At 36.3% G+C, this 17,308-nt stretch overlaps 1 protein-coding gene across 2 annotated transcripts; it reads right to left on the bottom strand.

Annotated features, from left to right (window-relative positions):
* Positions 1 to 892: 892 nt before the first annotated feature.
* LOC113107205 (intraflagellar transport protein 81 homolog) lies at positions 893 to 16,633 on the bottom strand. Of its 2 annotated transcripts, XM_026269545.1 has the most exons (18): positions 16,241 to 16,631; positions 15,844 to 15,947; positions 15,444 to 15,624; positions 14,467 to 14,556; positions 14,319 to 14,384; positions 13,781 to 13,891; positions 13,561 to 13,645; positions 12,961 to 13,124; positions 12,434 to 12,529; positions 11,335 to 11,481; positions 7,174 to 7,323; positions 5,257 to 5,385; positions 4,079 to 4,168; positions 3,852 to 3,938; positions 3,268 to 3,339; positions 3,096 to 3,181; positions 2,079 to 2,124; positions 893 to 1,602 (listed from the first exon to the last, which is right to left on the bottom strand). In XM_026269545.1, exons 1-18 carry the CDS (start codon positions 16,382 to 16,384, stop codon positions 1,420 to 1,422), a joined length of 2,031 nt encoding a protein of 676 aa, XP_026125330.1. In that variant the 5' UTR covers positions 16,385 to 16,631; the 3' UTR covers positions 893 to 1,419. The 2 variants fall into 2 exon arrangements, with proteins under 2 accessions (XP_026125330.1, XP_026125331.1); XM_026269546.1 differs by lacking the exons at positions 893 to 1,602; positions 2,079 to 2,124 and adding an exon at positions 2,144 to 2,897 and having other exon boundaries at positions 16,241 to 16,633.
* Positions 16,634 to 17,308: the final 675 nt, after the last annotated feature.

The following is a 17,308-nucleotide window of genomic DNA, read 5'->3' as shown; positions in this document are numbered from 1 at the left end:
AATATATGAATAAAAGAATGAATTACCAACCTGGAGCTCTAGTATATCCATTTTTATAGAAAGGATCCATTTATATGTCTTATGTGTATGCTGTGGTGATAATGATTCTCATCCAAACATTCTGGATGAGTGGATGCGCCAGGCAGAGAAAGAGAAAAAAAAGTTCTACTGGATATATAAAATAGCACCTGTAGCTGTAGGATCAATATACAGGATCTGAAATGCTAAATATTCCACAATGTTTAAAAGCAATACAATAACTATGTAACGGTTTAAATCTTTAATTTACAAGGTATATGAATATGAAACATTTTGAAAAGTTTCCTAGCAGTCTTCACTTCACAGAAAATAAACATTTGGTAAATAAGCTACTCACACATGATAATTGGACAAGTCAGTCTGTTTACTACTGTGGCACTACCCCAACAGAGCAACAAAAGGAGATCCAACTGAATCCTAAAATTGGCAAACTATTCTGCCGAAGGTCATGGCTGTTGTTTCCCAAAATAACCTGGAGTGCAGACACTTCTTAAGTGTAGCACTTTGTAGGGCATTATCTTTGGACACATAGACTGGAGCCCTGTTCTTAAAGATGTGTCAAACCCGAGACTAGGGGCTTGTTGAACGTTAGTAGACAACCCTTAGGATTCTTTCACTGAAGTTTTTTCACTTCAGAGTGCATTTACATGCACTAATATACGGTTTAAAAGGCCGGTGCACCCACAGATGAAAATTTGGATGTGCAATGAATAGGTGCCGACAGAATGAGAGTCCAAAAAGCTGATAAAAACATAACTGGATTATTGACACAACTCAATTCCCATTAATTCTTGTTGAAGCAAAAATATGCTTGTTAGAAACAAAATCAAGATAAGAATTGTTTTTACCTTAAACCATTGTTTCTGATTAAAATACTAGTGCTTTACCAATAATATTGCTTTTAAAAGTGAAAGAGTCATCTTGTCTGAATCAGGAGAGAAATATACACAAATAAAGAACTGTTTACATGCCTTAAACAAATAGGTTGATGGATTTTGATGTGAGAGGACAATAGGCTTTTTATTTTCGCACAGGAAATGTTATTATGGACTTGTATTTTGCACAGTTTTGGATCATCATGATCTTTTTATCAGCTGATTCGATTCTCATTCTGATGGTACCCATTCACTGCAGAGTATCCATTGGTGAGCAAAAGATGTAATGCTAATTTTCTCCTAATCTGTTCAGGTGAAGAACTCATCTTCATCTTAGATGGCCTGAGGGTAAGTTATTTTTCATCAAATTTTTATTTTTGGGTGAACTATTCCTTAATATACAAATTAACGTAAACACTACTTTACATATTAAACAATGTATACATGTATTTATATAATTCATATAGTAATGACCAGAAAAACAACTTTTAGAAGGGAAATGGCATTACAGAACCAGCATATCCTTGCCAACATCCTGGATGACGTGCCCAATAGGGGCCTGGCTCTGAGCCTTGAGGTAGCACTGCTTCTTGCACTCCAACAGAGTCTCCAGGTCCTTCCACATCTTCATCTGTCTCATATTGGGCTCCTGGTTCTCTCGCACCTGCTTCACCTGCTGACGTAGAACCTGCAAGCCCACAGAGACACAATGTTCATTGCCTTTGAAAAACACGCCTAGTGCTCCAATGTTCCCATGCTAATTGGAGATAAAAGCAATTATTTACATATATTCAAAGCATGGCTGGTGGAAAAAAAACTGACACATGATATCTGATCTGATTTTTCAAATTCTTGCTGAGCCATTAAATGTATTGTACCCATATGCCGGCAGTCCATTTTGCCATAATTCTTGAATTCAGAAAGCTTGTAAATGCAGTTTTGGGAGAGTTTGGCATGCCAATGATTACACAAGCTTTGTTCTAACACTGGCACGATGTGACGTGACACTGTTCGCATGCTCTGCACGGTTTGGCAGAAATATCGGAGGCCAGACCCCCGCTCTTAACTAACACTAAGTTGACCCCGACAGACAAGTAAACGACCTGATGAAATGAAGTCATGAGTCAGAGAGGTTTGACAGATGGTCAGATACGGTCTCCTCACCTTGCCCAAGGACTCCTGCTCTGCCGTGTTGGCGATGTACTTCTCTCTGTAAGAGAAGGATACAATGATTCCTTAAAAGAAAATATGTTTTCTTTCTCGTGTTTTTTTCAAACCTGTTTCAGTTTTTATTTCCAAGCTGCTCTTTTCTATTCACTAAAACCATACAGTGGCTACTTGTCATACAGTAAAGCCATATAGTCAAGCTCTAAACAAAATTTATAATAAAACAAAAAATACCATGAAAAGTCCACATGCCTTGTGCATTATTTCTCAAGTCTTTCAAAGCCTTATTGAATGTGCATATGAAATAAATATTTATAGCAGCAAATTAAATCAATCAGTGAATAACAACTTATTTTTAGTCTGTTCCTCACACAAAACTATTGTTTGATTTCTAAAGAGTTAATATAGTGCATAAGTCATACTGACAACTTTAATATGTTTTGTTGTACTTTTTGAAGAGTAGGGGCCCTGTTCATTCTATGCTTTCATTGCATGCAAAATAGCAGCATACACATTCTGAATATGACTTCTGAACAGCAGCATAAATATAATTATGTCCTTAGTAATTATAAATATTTTTAATTAGTTTTTAAAAAAATATTTTTAGTAAAAGAACTTTTGACTTATGATCATAGCAGTTCTGCGATTCCTGAGTCACTCCTACTTAGAACTGAACCTGCAACCTTTGTGTTAACAGCTTAAATCCTTAACCACAAGGCTATCCCCCGCCTCCACATTTAGCAGAAATTCTGCTAAACTTTTCGAATGCGTAGGCTGCATGGATCAGGAATGGGTGAATAGATACTTGAAGAATAACTGAAACAAAAGACATGACAAAACAACCAGTCTGAGCAGTAGGCATGCAGACGTGCTGAGAGCTGCCAGCTCAAAAGAGTCTCTCGGGAATCATTTGTTTGTTAGTGATGGAGCATGAATTCATGTGCTGTGTACACGTCTGTCTTTTCACTTGAGTTTTTAGGTTTATCTATAGCAGATAGATCTTCAGTTTCTTACCTGAGAGCCGTCCTCCGCACCTGTAAATCCATTGACTGATAAATCTTACTCTGATCTGCCGCCCTCTCTATTTGACTCTCAGTAATCTGTGAAAGAGAGGCCAGGGAGGAGAGAGTGAAAGAAAACCACAGTACTAGAGATCTCTGATGTCTAAGAGAAGGAAGGTTTTTACCTCTCTCATGCAGTTAATGTGATGATATTGGCTTTCTTCCTGTGCCGTCTCTTCCCTAAGTACCCTCACTTCCTGTATAACATCAGGACATTAAATCATTGCCCGCTCTTGTATATTAAATAGTATTTCATAAGATGCTAAAACATTCAAGTTGAGACCAAGGTTGATTGTCTTTGAATTTGAGCTAGAATTTGAACATCCACAGAAAGCTCAAATTGAATCTGAACAATAACTGAGGTTCACATAAATTCAACAAATTAGACTTCTGAGTCATAAGTCTGCTTAATGTTGTTTGGATATCCATATACAAAAATCACAAAGGACTATACATTAAAATTTTCAATATATTTATGTCTGGTTTTGTTATTTATTTATTCATTCATAATGTAATTTTATTTATTAATTAAATATAATTTTATGCTTTAATGTAGTTGGCTCAATTTTTTTCATTTTTAATAATAATAATTTTTTTACATACGTTTATATTTTACATTTATTTATAATATAATATATGACTATATTAATTTAAAGAAACTGTCAATTCAGTATCAATGTTATAAGACCCTGGTAGAGCCCCATAATACCTGTTCCAGCTTGGACCTATTGCTCTCCAGTCCTGCAGCACAGGTGTCATACTGAGCCTTCTTTTGCTCAAACTCTGGAGCGAGTTCCTGTTTTAACAAGCAAAACAAAAGAGAATGCACTTCTGACAGATCTGATATGCTGATTGGCTCTTTGTGGTTGATAGTGATTCTCAGTGTGGTGGAGAGAAACAAATGGCTTTGTATCTTCAATATGTCGCTTGACTCACCGCGTGTTCCTGTCTCAGAGCTCTCAGGTCCTTTATCAGCGGAGACAAAGCAGACTTCTTCTCTGCTATCACCGAATTCAGCTTCTTAACCTGAAATAAACACAAATCTTCATGACAGATGATGACCCGAGAGAGAATCAACCAAATGCATACAAATGAGTGAGTTAAAGAAACGTATCCACAACAGAGTTTTAGTATTTTGTTAATATATGTTACCGTATTTTAATAAAAAGGCATGTTTAGGAAAAAAGGTCACTGTTTATTTTTATTAAGGTCAAATTTGTTCCATTAACAAACCATTAACTATGACATTTGGATCAATAAACACCTAATTTGCTGCTTATTAATAGTTAGAATTGTAGATGTTAAGTTTAGCTACTGGGAGGGATTAGGGATGTACAATATGGACATGCATAATAATATTAAACATTAAATAGTGGGAATAGGCCCCTACTCCCTATAAGTCTTAATGGTAAAATGACCATTATTATCTATCAAAAACAGCTGAACACTATATTAGCACTTTTTTTCTTTATAAGAATGGCACTTCATAAACTACTGAACAATACATAAACACATTTTAACCTCAAACACTGTCATTCAAAAGTTTGGAGTCAGTACGATTTTGAAAACAGTTTCTCGTGCTAACCAAGGTTATAATAATTTGATCAAAAAGAACAGTAAAAACAGTAATATAGTGAAATATTATTACACATTAAAATAAATGTTTTTGTAGATTTATTTAGATTTATTCCTGTGAAGCAAAGCTGTTTTTCTCCAGTCTTCAGTGTCACATGATCCTTCAGAAATCATTCTAATACATTGATCTGGTGATTAAGAAACATTTCTTATTATTGTTATTATGGTTGTGAATGACAGTGTATCTCATAGTAAAGTAATGATTACAACTGCTGTACCTCTAATTAGCTTTTCCCCGAATAACTTCTACTGACATTCCGTTTATCTCTGATTATCTTGAGTGTCAATACAGAGTTGTATCAGACAAACTGTGCACTCCTGTGGCAGAACAAACTCCTCTAGAAAGTTTATTACCTCATTAACGTTCCCTAGTCTTTTGCATATTGACAGTCTCCCAAAAAACACAGAACAGAACATTTGGAGAAAGCAACACATTTCGAGATCAGAGAAAGTGCATCATTCAGCCTGGCCCAGCTCACCATTTCAGACATATCGTCCAGCGTTCGTCCCTTCATCTCGTCCAGCTCGCTCTTGATAGCGGAGACTCTCTCCAGCTCTTCCTGAGTATCGCTGTAGCCCGAGATCCCCCGCTGAGCCTCCAGAGACTCCTGAACGCCAGAACACAAGCAAAGCTTAAATAGAACAACTGTTTATTCGCCTTGTCAATTTGATTAGATTGCTTACTGAAATGTTTGATTATTTGCATACAGTAAACAATGTTACTGAAAAATTGTTAGATGCATGATTTTAGCTCACAAATCAAACAAGATCTGAACCATATTAGCCAATGTTTGTAGCGACAATCTTATAATGAAATCAAAACTGACCCCATTTACTTCTATAATAAATGTCCCTGGTCAATATGCATGATTTATCAGAACATGTTGTTCCAAAATAGATTATTTTCATTATATTTCATCAACATGTCATAATGGTGTCTTCCTCTTGAATGACTTTTCTTGTCTGCTTTTTTGACTCAAATTAAATTAACCAATGATATACTGTAACCGGCCAATACGATCAATACGATAAAACAAGTACTGTTTTACATTATATGCCAATAAATATTCTGATTATTGAATTGGAAAGTAATGATTGTATTTAGATTTTCTAAAATATTAAATAATTGTTTTTTTCTGCATTTCGTCCAAATTATGAGATATAAACCTAGAATTCTTTATCCCATGGTGTAAACAAACTTCCATGGGATGTGTCTGCAGTGACAGTGTGATGTTCAAACAGAAGTCAAAGCCGTAAATCGCAGTGCAAAGCACTTTATTTTCTTTGTACAGAAGGAACTTCACAGGTCAGGCTGAAACTCATGGCTATGGGTTATATAATAGGACAAAAATGTGCTGAGCATTATTTCTGGGGATATTACATGACTAATCACACTTTGAGTACGGCTCAACTCAACTTAGCTTCATCTAGACATTTTGGACTAGTCAGGGAAAATGAAGAACGTTGCAAATATTTTGGGTAAGGTTGTAGTGGCACAACCCTTTCACAATTTAATTTGCTTGGACTCTGTGGTCAGTTTCAGTTTAGTTTGGTAAATACTAGGTATGTCACTATTGAAGGTACACAGTAAATTACTAATACTGATCTTTTTTTTTTATCACTGTAATTGAAGAATGTAATTCTACCTATATCATGTTAATCCTTCATTTCTATTGGGTACAAGACGTGAGGACATATTTTATAAGCTGATGCATTTGTAATGCTCTTGATACTGATGCACTTTGCACATGAGACAACATGAGTGCGCTGGCAGGGGTTTGACTGATGCCCAGGCCGTTTGAGAAGATTGGGTGCCAAAATGAGGGGTGGCCCAGGCTCGTGCAACCAACCACAAAATAGAGGAGGAAAATTCCCCTACTCAAAAAATAACAGCATAGGACCCAGACAGGGAGCAAATGCCAGGATCATAAATAGCCCAAGCTCAGCCTTTCTGCGTCAGATGGGCTATCAGCAAGTCAGAGACAGGGAGGGTTCAGAGGTGTGAAGTCATTTCCAGGAAGGTGCTGTTACTTCAGCGTTAATGCAGGGAAGGTAGATTATGTCCCAGTGTGTATAACATGGTGAAATGATACGCTGATAGACACAAGCTAAAACACCAGTGATGTTTGAAGAACAAAGGTGGGCGTTAAGCAGGGCAGTATTTCAATTTCAATTCTTGAATTTGAATGAAATTTGAATTGGTGAAATAAACAGAATTGGATTTGAATGCAAGGAGGTGGAATTCAAATAAATGTAAATAAACAAAAACATTTGAGAATGAAGCAAGTTGTAAAGTTTGGCTTGGAAAAACACATTTGAAAGATATACAACATATTAACTTTAATAGACCTTGCGGACAGAGAGAACTACAGAATGATGGATAAATGTGTGTTTACCAGCTGCTGCTGTCCAGCTGTGTGTCGCTCTCTCAGGATCTCTTGAGTCCTCTGTAGGACACCATACTCCACCTTCAGCTCAGCGATCTCCTGCCGTTTCTTCTTATAAGTGCTGCTCTTGCCACGCATCTTGGCCACATAACGCTTAAACTAAAAAGCAGGATAAAAACACAAAAAATCTTAAAGACATGAAAAAGTACAATAAAAACTGAAAAGAAAACCCAACAATAATACACTGAAAAGTACAATAAAGTAAAAAGAAAAAAAGAGAAAGAAAAAGCATAAAATACATAAAATTGAAGTTTCTACATTATAGTGTAGTGAAATAGTGTGTCGTTCTCCTCTGGCCAGACGAGACCAGCTGTTTAATTCTAGGTTGTGCGGAGGACTCATCTTGAAGTATGTTGGAAGTACAGCATGTCACACAGCAGGACATTACCAAAAAATCAACTACTCATTAAATATATATAAAAAAAAAAAACATAAACACTTAATTAACAATAAGTACTTAGAAATTATGGACAGTGAATACGTAGACAATAACATGGACAATCAATAAGTGAAAAAGTAACCTCAATTCTATACAAATCTGCCGTGCAATGAGAAAATGTGACATAGGATATTTCAGAAGGGATAAACAGATCACAACACACAATGAGCCCTGGCTGAGTGACTGTGTCTCACTAATGACTACAAAAAAAGCGAAGCCACTGTCTCAAATAGGAAAATGGTACTGACATACAAACACCACCTGCGCTGCACGTACATGTATAGGGATAAGGGATGCAATGAGACAAAGTCAGGGGAACATTGTGGCCTTGGCTTCATCTCTGGTAAGGTGAGAGTCTCTAGGAGAATACAGCTCTAAGGAATGAATGGTAGGAAGAAGGGGCAAACCAGTGTGCCGCTGGGACATCTCAGTGGATCTCAACAAAAGAGACCTGAGACCGCAGGCATGTAGCCATGGACAAAAACATCTTCATCTGGCAGCTCATTTGCTCAGGCTATTCTTCTGTCAGTTAATGCCAATGGCTATAAACGTTGAGCAGCACCGAAGAGCAAACCTAGAAATCACACAATGTGGCGTATGTCACTTGGGGCACGCAGAGATTGTGCGAGAGTTTATGCTTTGTGTATTTTGGGACAGCAAAGGGCAGACAAGGTTGGTGCGGCTTGGGAGGGGAGCAGCAATAATGCCTCGCTGTGAGTTCTTTCACTGCAAACGATTGAAACACATGAGCATTTAAATGCATTCTTATAGGTTCAATCTATGTGAAGCTCAACAGACAGCATTTGTTGCATAATGCTGATTAACCTACTAATAATGTCACTTTTTCTCTTATATTTATTAAAGGGGGGGGTGAAATGCTATTTCATGCATACTGAGTTTTTTACACTGTTAAAGAGTTGGATTCCCATGCTAAACATGGACAAAGTTTCAAAAATTAAGTTGTACGTTTGAAGGAGTATTTCTGTTCCAAAAATACTCCTTCCGGTTTGTCACAAGTTCGGAAAGTTTTTTTCGAGTATGGCTCTGTGTGACGTTAGATGGAGCGGAATTTCCTTATATGGGTGCTAAGGGCACTTCTGCCGGAAGAGCGTGCGCTCCCGTATAGCAGAGTACTGAGAGCAGAGGCATTAACTGATCAGAGCGAGAGCGTCGCGAAATGTCACAAAAGAACTGTGTTTTTGGTTGCCAGGACAAGACAACCCTGCACAGATTACCAAAAAAAAACAGCATTAAGGGACCAGTGGATGGAGTTTATTTTTACAGAGCATCAACGGAGTGTTGTGCAAGTGTTTGTGTTTGTTCCCTGCATTTCGAAGATGCTTGTTTTACAAACAAGGCCCAGTTTGACGCCGGATTTGCACATTGTTTATTTCTTAAGGATAATGCAGTCCCAACGAAAAAGGGTCACGATCGTGTGTTGGAACCGCATGCGGTGAGTAAAACTGCTTCAAATATCTCTGTGTTGTTAACTTAGCTATCGGCGCGTAAGCACATCAAGTAAACAACATGCGATGTTGTCATCAAACTGCACTTTCCACATGTACAGCTTAAAAAAAAAAAAAAAGACGACAAAGTGGAACTTAGTCATTTTCCAAAACCGCTAAGCAAATATATACAGTTTCAGTACATACCACATAGAGACGTTGTTGCTGATGCTGCTCTTGTTAAATTTCAGCCTCTGGATCTGATTCTGGATCATAAATATACGCTGAATCTGACTGTTAGCCATGGTTTGTTTTTCCTCACGGTAAAGTCACAGCTTCCAAACACTCTCAACGCAAAAGCCTACTCACGCTCGTGATTCTTTAGCTCCGCCCACACGTCACGCCTCCAGCCGGTCGTGTTTTTCCGGGAAAAATCGGTACAGACTATCTTTCTCTTATGAATATAATAAAACTAAAGAAAACTGCATCCTTCATAAATCCATTTTCATGGATTTATGAAGGATGCAGTACTACTCTATAGGTACTTACAGGATATTGAGTGAAAACGAGCATTTCACCCCCCCTTTAATCAGCTTAGACTGAGTCATTTTAGAGTTTTTAAGCAGCAGTCACATTAGACTATTTTGACATTGCAACATCTTATGATGTATGCGTGTGTGTTTATACAGTATATGCATAATAAATATACACAAAACACACATATATTTTGCAAACAAAAACGTTTAATTTGGAGGCGATTAATCACGAATAAGTGCTGTCAACTGAGCTGAATTTGTACTGAACTGCCTCCAACTTATCGAACTCTGTTGCTTTCAAATATTGTACTAAAAAAAGCATATTCTGAATAACTTTAAAAATGTTTATTAACTCCTAATTCCTTTTATTTTATTTTTTATTAATTTTATAAATCAGCAGAAAAAGTTAGAAAACACATTTAGAAATCCTAACCCTAGGAACACGGAACTCTGTTCCCTGATTCCCATTATCTGTGTTTAAGTAAATTTTATGTCATATCCGTGTCTCTGACTGCACCAAAAGCCCTTCTGTTTCCTTCTACATTGTGCCACAAGTTGACCATACTTGGTTATTGTCTATTTCAGATTTGCACATCCCTATCACATCTATAGACATACACTCTCTCTATAGTTTCAGCTATCCATCACTTGGCTGCTGCTGTTCACAGTTGGATGAGCCATGGACAGAAGTGAATGTTATCATGGAGAGGCTGATAAAATCGCAGGAAGTCCAGAATTGGGAGAGGAATGGTGGCTATTTTAGCCAGGGTGCCACTCTATCTGCTCGGCCTGCCAATATCTCTGCCCAAGGCCAGCCAGGGAATGCAATGTCTGCTTGTTAAAAAAAAATGCAGACAGACAGCAAAAAGTGAGGACAGGAAAGTTCACAGGTCTCAGAAGCAGACATAGGCCCGTTAATCACTGACAGTTACTTCCGGAAATCTCCTGGGGAAAAAAACATTACAGCTCTGGCTCCGGGGCCAGTGTGAGAAAGTTTGTGCCAGATGACATAACTGTCACCTGCCCTTCTGGAGCAGTGCTGCTTAAAGGGCTAATTCACCGCTGGCAAGATGGCCTTTTAATAAAAACTTAACTGTCCAAGCAATAGAAACCTGAAAGATGGTTTAAAAAAAATACACTATCAAACATAACCAGAAAAAAAAAGAAAAAAGGACATTGGTGTTCTCTTGACAAAAACTTTTGATTTTGGTGCCTTTTTTCTGCCCATGCATATAGGAATAAACAAAATGTAGAAATTTGAGCAATAGTTTTAAAATAAAAGACCTGGAGCTGTCCACCTGATGGTGCAAAACATGCATCTGGCAGACTTTTCCTGACAAAAATGCCACATATAACAAATAAAGAAGTACACTCTGTTCATTTACATATACATTGAAACAATACAAAGCTGGTTGAAAATGTGCAAACTTATCATTTAAGTGTACATACTGTATGTTTTTATGCCTTCATATCTGGTTTTCTATGATACACGAAAAAACAACAAGTAAATTCTGATAATTTAGGAATACATTACATAAAGTAAAGTGATCTAACTTGTTATTATAGTATTTTTAACACAACAAATGTTGTACTATTTCTGAATAGAACAGGATGAATTTGTGAGCGAACCCTGAAGCACTTGCAGCTGTGTTTCTATGTGTTGTGGATCATGACAGATTGTTTTCAGGACCTCATCTCCACGGATCAGCTCTGCTCCACCCCGCTCTCGTGCCTGACTGCTCTTCATGTTCAGTTCTCTCTCCACAGCCGCCAACTCCTCACGGGCCTCCTGTAACTCCTCCAGCTTGGTTTCCTTCTTACGGACTATAATAGCAGCCTAAACACACAAATGTACATTTTAACCAATGTATTTATTTTTTATAACTTTTTTCTGCTTTATCGACAACCAAATTTTCTTAATTCAAATTTTATCTACGATATAAATATAACGTTTATATGTATTTATGTATGTATGTATGTATATATTTAAAAATATGAAACTATACTTTTCTTTTGTTTTAAAGAGAGATTCTTCACTTTCTTTTATTGAAGATGCACACAAGATGCTATGTGGAAAATAAAATATCATGTTGGAGCACATTCATGCAAAAGTGGGGACAAACTCATCAAGACATTCTGAAATTCACATATATTTTTTATTTAAATAAAACTTTTCACCCAAATTTCCATGCTGATAAACAAATGCAATTTGCCAGTGTTCTACTGACCTGCTTTATCAATGTTTTTCTATGTAAACGTACTAGACAGCTTGTTTGACTAGGCATTTGAAGACAGAGGACTCATGTTAAAAATGTATATCTCTTTTTTTTTTTTTCATTCGACTCCCCAACATTTCACATTAATAAATGCAAAAACTGTCAATGGGCCCATAGACTTTTGGAAACCACTGTCTGAATTAGGAAGATCAGCTGCCTGGGACAAATGTCAATTATACAGTCTTCTTGTTATACAAAAATATTTGACATCAGAATGCTGCCGCTGACCAATCAGAATCAAGAGAGCAGTTTAATAGGCTATGATAATGGACATCTGGCAACTACATATAAAAAAAATGCACACTATTATATTAGCAAATCAGAGAACATCAAACATTCGTTCAAGTTCAAAAGATATGCAGGACAAGTAAAACATCTCCACACGAGTACCAAGGCCAGACGGACACAGCAGAAATCTCCCTGCCCAAAATAAACCTGACCTCTCAGGTAAAAAGAACAACACCTGTTAAAGCAAAGTCAAGTACATTAAGTGATGAAGTCATGACACTTTACCTGTTGTCTGAACAAAGAGAGTTTATCATCCATTGGGTCGTTACGCATCATCCTCTTCTCAATCAGATGATTGATCTCGGTGTTGATTTCTCTGATCTAATGAACAAAAGACAGTTCATCACTACAGCGGTAGCTAAAATTATTATAACACTAGTATTTTCACCAGCTAAATATAGTTTGACGTCAGTTATTTCTATCTTTTGCTGTAGTGCGTCAGTAAGAAATATCAGTTTACATATCCAAACCTTCATTTTGCCGTTAAGTGTAATAATCCAGATCCAAAAATGTTCTATTCTAAATAAATGCTGTTCATTTCGTCAAAGAATCCGGAAAAAAAGCTGTATAGCTGTATTTACATTTTCTTTAAACAGCACAACTGTTTTCAACACTGATAATAATAAGAAATGTTTCTTAAGCAAAGGATCAGCATATTAAAATCATTTCTGAAGGGTCACGTTTACATGTTTTTCTACTGTTCTTAGTTCAAGTTTTTACACTAAGAGTCCCATCCATGCACACTGACTGACCTTGTCCTCCAGCTCCCTCAGTTCTGCTTGGCCCAAAGCAGGCTCAGACGCCACCTTCTGCAAGTACTGCACCACCTTTCTTGTGTTCTCCAGCTCTCTGGGCAGCTTCTCAGACACCATGTAGGAGTTGAACTTAATATCCTCCTCGAGTCTCTTCATAAGGCCTGTGATTAGGATCAGATGTTATGCATGTTATCTTTACAAATAAAAGTACTAAAGTGATCTTGCTCTGTGCCACAACATCTGTCTACTGCAGTAAGAGCATAAAGACATTCAGTGGACATCATAAAGAAACTGTTGTGGAGTTCTGAAACTTGCAAGAAATAAATGCAATATGAATAATCCCTTGAAAGATGAGTAAAAGGTGCAAAGAGGTCACAAAACAAGGTTTGAGTGAATAAAGGTTTAAAAAAAAAAAAGCCATTATGTATACATAATATATAGTTGAAATATACATTTTGTTGTTAAAAATAATTTTACTTAATGAATCACTCACATACATTTATTTTTAGTATTGGTGTGCACTGGGATTCGAACTCATGACCCATGCTTATATTCTGAGTGATTCTGGGACAGCTGTCTTTAAGTATAGCAACTTACTCTCTGGCTTTTCATCTGCGGCTGCCTGCTGCAAGTCTCTAAGCTGGATCTGACATCTCTGCAGTCTCTGCTCTGCCTGGAAGAGCTACACCAGAGACGAAACACAGCCTAAGCCATCAGAATGTCCAGGAGACAATAACTGATTCAATAACTGGTCATGGAGCTCCAGTGAGGTTCTTGAGACATGATGTCATTGTGCAGGTATACAGAAGGTCTCTACCTGGTTCTTCTGCTCTTGTTTCTGATGAGCGAGAGATTCTTCTCTTTCTTTTTCCACTCGTAGCTGTCTGGCCAGTTCCAGCATGCGTTGATGGTTTGACACTGCCTCCACCTAGTGGAGAAAAATTGTATCACAAAAACCACGAAACCAAAATAAGTATAGTTGTTTCACATTTAATATGCTAAATAAGTGAATTTTGTGGAGTGGATTTGAATATGGTAAAAGACTGTGAATTGCAAGGAGTTACAATCATGTGCGTATATGGAATATTCAGATCCAATTTAAGCTTCAGAACATTTGTAATTATTTTATAATCGTTAAATAATTAATTAACCTAAACCTATTTTGTTTTTATTTCACATGCCTTGGTAGTCCTTTATTTTGTGTGGATTTAAATGCATTAATTATTCCATTTATGCCTTTTAAAATGTGACCTCAGCAGTTCACTTTGATAGTTCTCTGCAAATGTGTGTATTTGCAGGTGCGATTCCATCATTTTATTTAGTTAGCAGATTCTATAGGATTCTGTCTTTCTTACCCTCTTTTTAAGCCGCTCCACCCTTTTTATGAGTTGATCCTTCTCCTCCTCCATTGCAACAATGTCCTGCAGCAACACATTGTTATTTTGTATATAATGCCAAACTTTACATGACCAGATGGGACTTCAGCAACACTGGCTTTCTTACCCGTCGAATCTCAGAAGTGGAGAAACCTGAGCTCTTCATCTGCTCACACTCTTTGTGGATGGTCTTGAATCCCCCCACCAGCTCCTCATACTATGAAAACAATAGAAAGAAAACATTACAATAAAGCACAAAAAAATAAACATCAATTAATCTAAAATGATGCACAAACAGAACCTATAGTAGGTACACAAACGGGGCTAAAAAAAAAAAAAGGCGTTAAAGTTCACAACAAGTGATGAAAGGTTTTTTTAAAGAAAAAAGTGAGCAACCCTGATTATGTGCACACAATGTATCATTTAAAAATACAACTTTATTCATTTCCCTCTAAATATTATATGAGCTCTTTTAACTAATAATTGTATTATTTAACAGCAATAAACATTCAAATTAAATAGCAATAAACATTTAAAAGAAAATATAAGGATATATATGTAAACTTATAAAAGACACCAGTCGGCACTCTACTTGTGTAAAGTACCAGAATGCATGTTAGAAAACAAAACGAAAGAAAATAGAACAGAATCTAAAAAAAACAATGGTTTTTTTAAGGCTTAAAAGAATAGTTCACTCAAAAAATTTAATTTGCTAAACATTTTACTTATCCTCAGGCCATATAAAATGTAGGATGAGTTTGTTTCTTCATCAGAGCAAAGTTGGAGAAATTAAGCATTTAAGGTACATCACTTTAAATGGGTGCCGTCAGAATGATAGTTTGAACAACTTTTCACTTCACTAGCAATTTACTGATAGTCTGTAGTGGTGTTGTGGATTATTGTGATGTTTTTATCCACTGTTTGGATTATGACGGCACCCATTCACTGCAGAGGATCCATTGGTGAGCAAGTGATGCAATTCTAAATTTCTCCAAATATGTTCTGATGAAGAAACAAATGCATCTGAATCTTGGAATGCCTGATGGTGAACATACATTTTTGGGTGAACTATTCCTTTAAGCCATATGTTCAGTATAGTAATACCTGGTGGAAGGTCTCAGCAATGATATCATCTTGGAGAAACTCAGCAGGGATCTCTAGTTTGACGAGGAACCTGGCCAGGTACGCTCTCTTCTTCAGCTCGGGAATCCTTTGTAACAGCCAGTGCAAGATGGGGTGCACCACAGGCTTACTGCCTATCACCAAACCCTGACGAAAACTGCTTCTGTCAAGGTATACAGATTTCAAAGATGATTATTATTCATAACTTAAGAAGCACCAGAGCAAAAATAAAAATTTGAAATCCATTTCATCCTAATGTTTCTGTTTCTTTCTCCAAAAAACAAAGCTAGCTAGCACCCATCTAAGCTACTGTATGATACCTATGTGTCCTAGGACCACTATTTGACACATTCTGTACAGTTTTTCACTATTCATAACTTACACTTCAGACATTCCTCCAGGAGGTTTGTATTTCAGCATCCCAAGAAGAGTAAACATCCTCTTAGCTGTCTGCTCAGGCATTTCCTCACGTATATCAATGGCTTGCTGAAAGAAAAAAATAAATGGATCGAGACAAGATAAATTGTAAACAGACGATTAGAGGGAACACACAACATAAAAATAAACCTGACAGATAGAGTCTGTATAATACACCAGCTTATGAAATACATATCTAATATAATATGATATAATATAATAATAAATAAAATGACAGGGACAGAAATAACACTGTTCTGTACTGTAACGTTACTTTATTATATTTATATAAGGTTACGCATTTTACTTTGCTTTGCTTAATAAAGATGTAATTTGTATTAAAAGATCATTTCTTCACTCACCTTTGGATCAATTTCAGCCAGAACATCATTTAAAGTCTGCAGTAACTGCATCGGCTCCAGAGAGTCGAATGTAATGAGATTGAAGTTTTTCTTAAAAGGTTCCCTGTTCAGCTGTTCGACGATCAGTTTGAGCTGTTCGCTCATCTTGGAGAGTTTGTGGCTTTTAAACTTAAAAACAACACTTGAATGCGATGTTTAGACTTCTATTGAACTAACGGTAGCTAATTGTCGAGCTAATTATCGATTTTTTTTTTCTCCGAGCGCTGTGACAGAACGTCGTTTTTTATATTACTTAAGGAAAATGAAAATGATCAATATTGGTATATGTTGTGTATCTGTGTACCGCTAGCACGTCAACAAATCCTGCTTAGGAACCGTTGTCACACAAGGCCTGGTTGCTAACAGGAAGTTGGTCATCTGAGCGTTGTTGTTTTTTAAAATAAAAGTCTTTTAAAAGCCTTTTAATGGTTTCTGCACTAAAGACAAAAAAGGTTTAGTACTTGTTTGAAAGAAAGCATCATGAAAGATCATAATATATAAGCAAAACAATTATAGGGCAAGGTGATATGTAATATCAATCTCTGTGAATGACAGGAATTTTTAGTTCTTTTTAATTAGTTCCAAATATTCACTGATTGCTAAATAAACAGACTGAACTTATATATACTTAACTTAACTTGGACTTAATAAGACTTAACTTATAAGTAGTATTTATTTTTTTTTAAATTAGAACCAGGGGGTTCAACTACAGGCGGTCCAAGGAGAAGATATATATGTATAATTCAAGTGAACACTACATACTGATCTGATAAGCATAATATAATGTTAAAATGTTTAGTGTTTTTAATAAAAAGCTGGGTCTATTATATTATATTGGAAAGATATTTTTATTCGTTGTCCCAATTTTTATTGTCATCATAATCATAAGCATCATCATTATTAATATATTTATGTAATAATGATAATAATACTAAGTACTACTATTATTATTATTAACTTTTTATAAGTTACACATTATTATAAAACTATGTTAAAATAGTTTTCAGTACAGAACCTAAGTGCTAATCT

The sequence above is a fragment of the Carassius auratus genome, chromosome 8 (genome assembly GCF_003368295.1).
Source record: "Carassius auratus strain Wakin chromosome 8, ASM336829v1, whole genome shotgun sequence".
Taxonomy (NCBI): Eukaryota; Metazoa; Chordata; class Actinopteri; order Cypriniformes; family Cyprinidae; genus Carassius; species Carassius auratus.
This window is presented reverse-complemented; position numbering and strand designations above follow the sequence as displayed.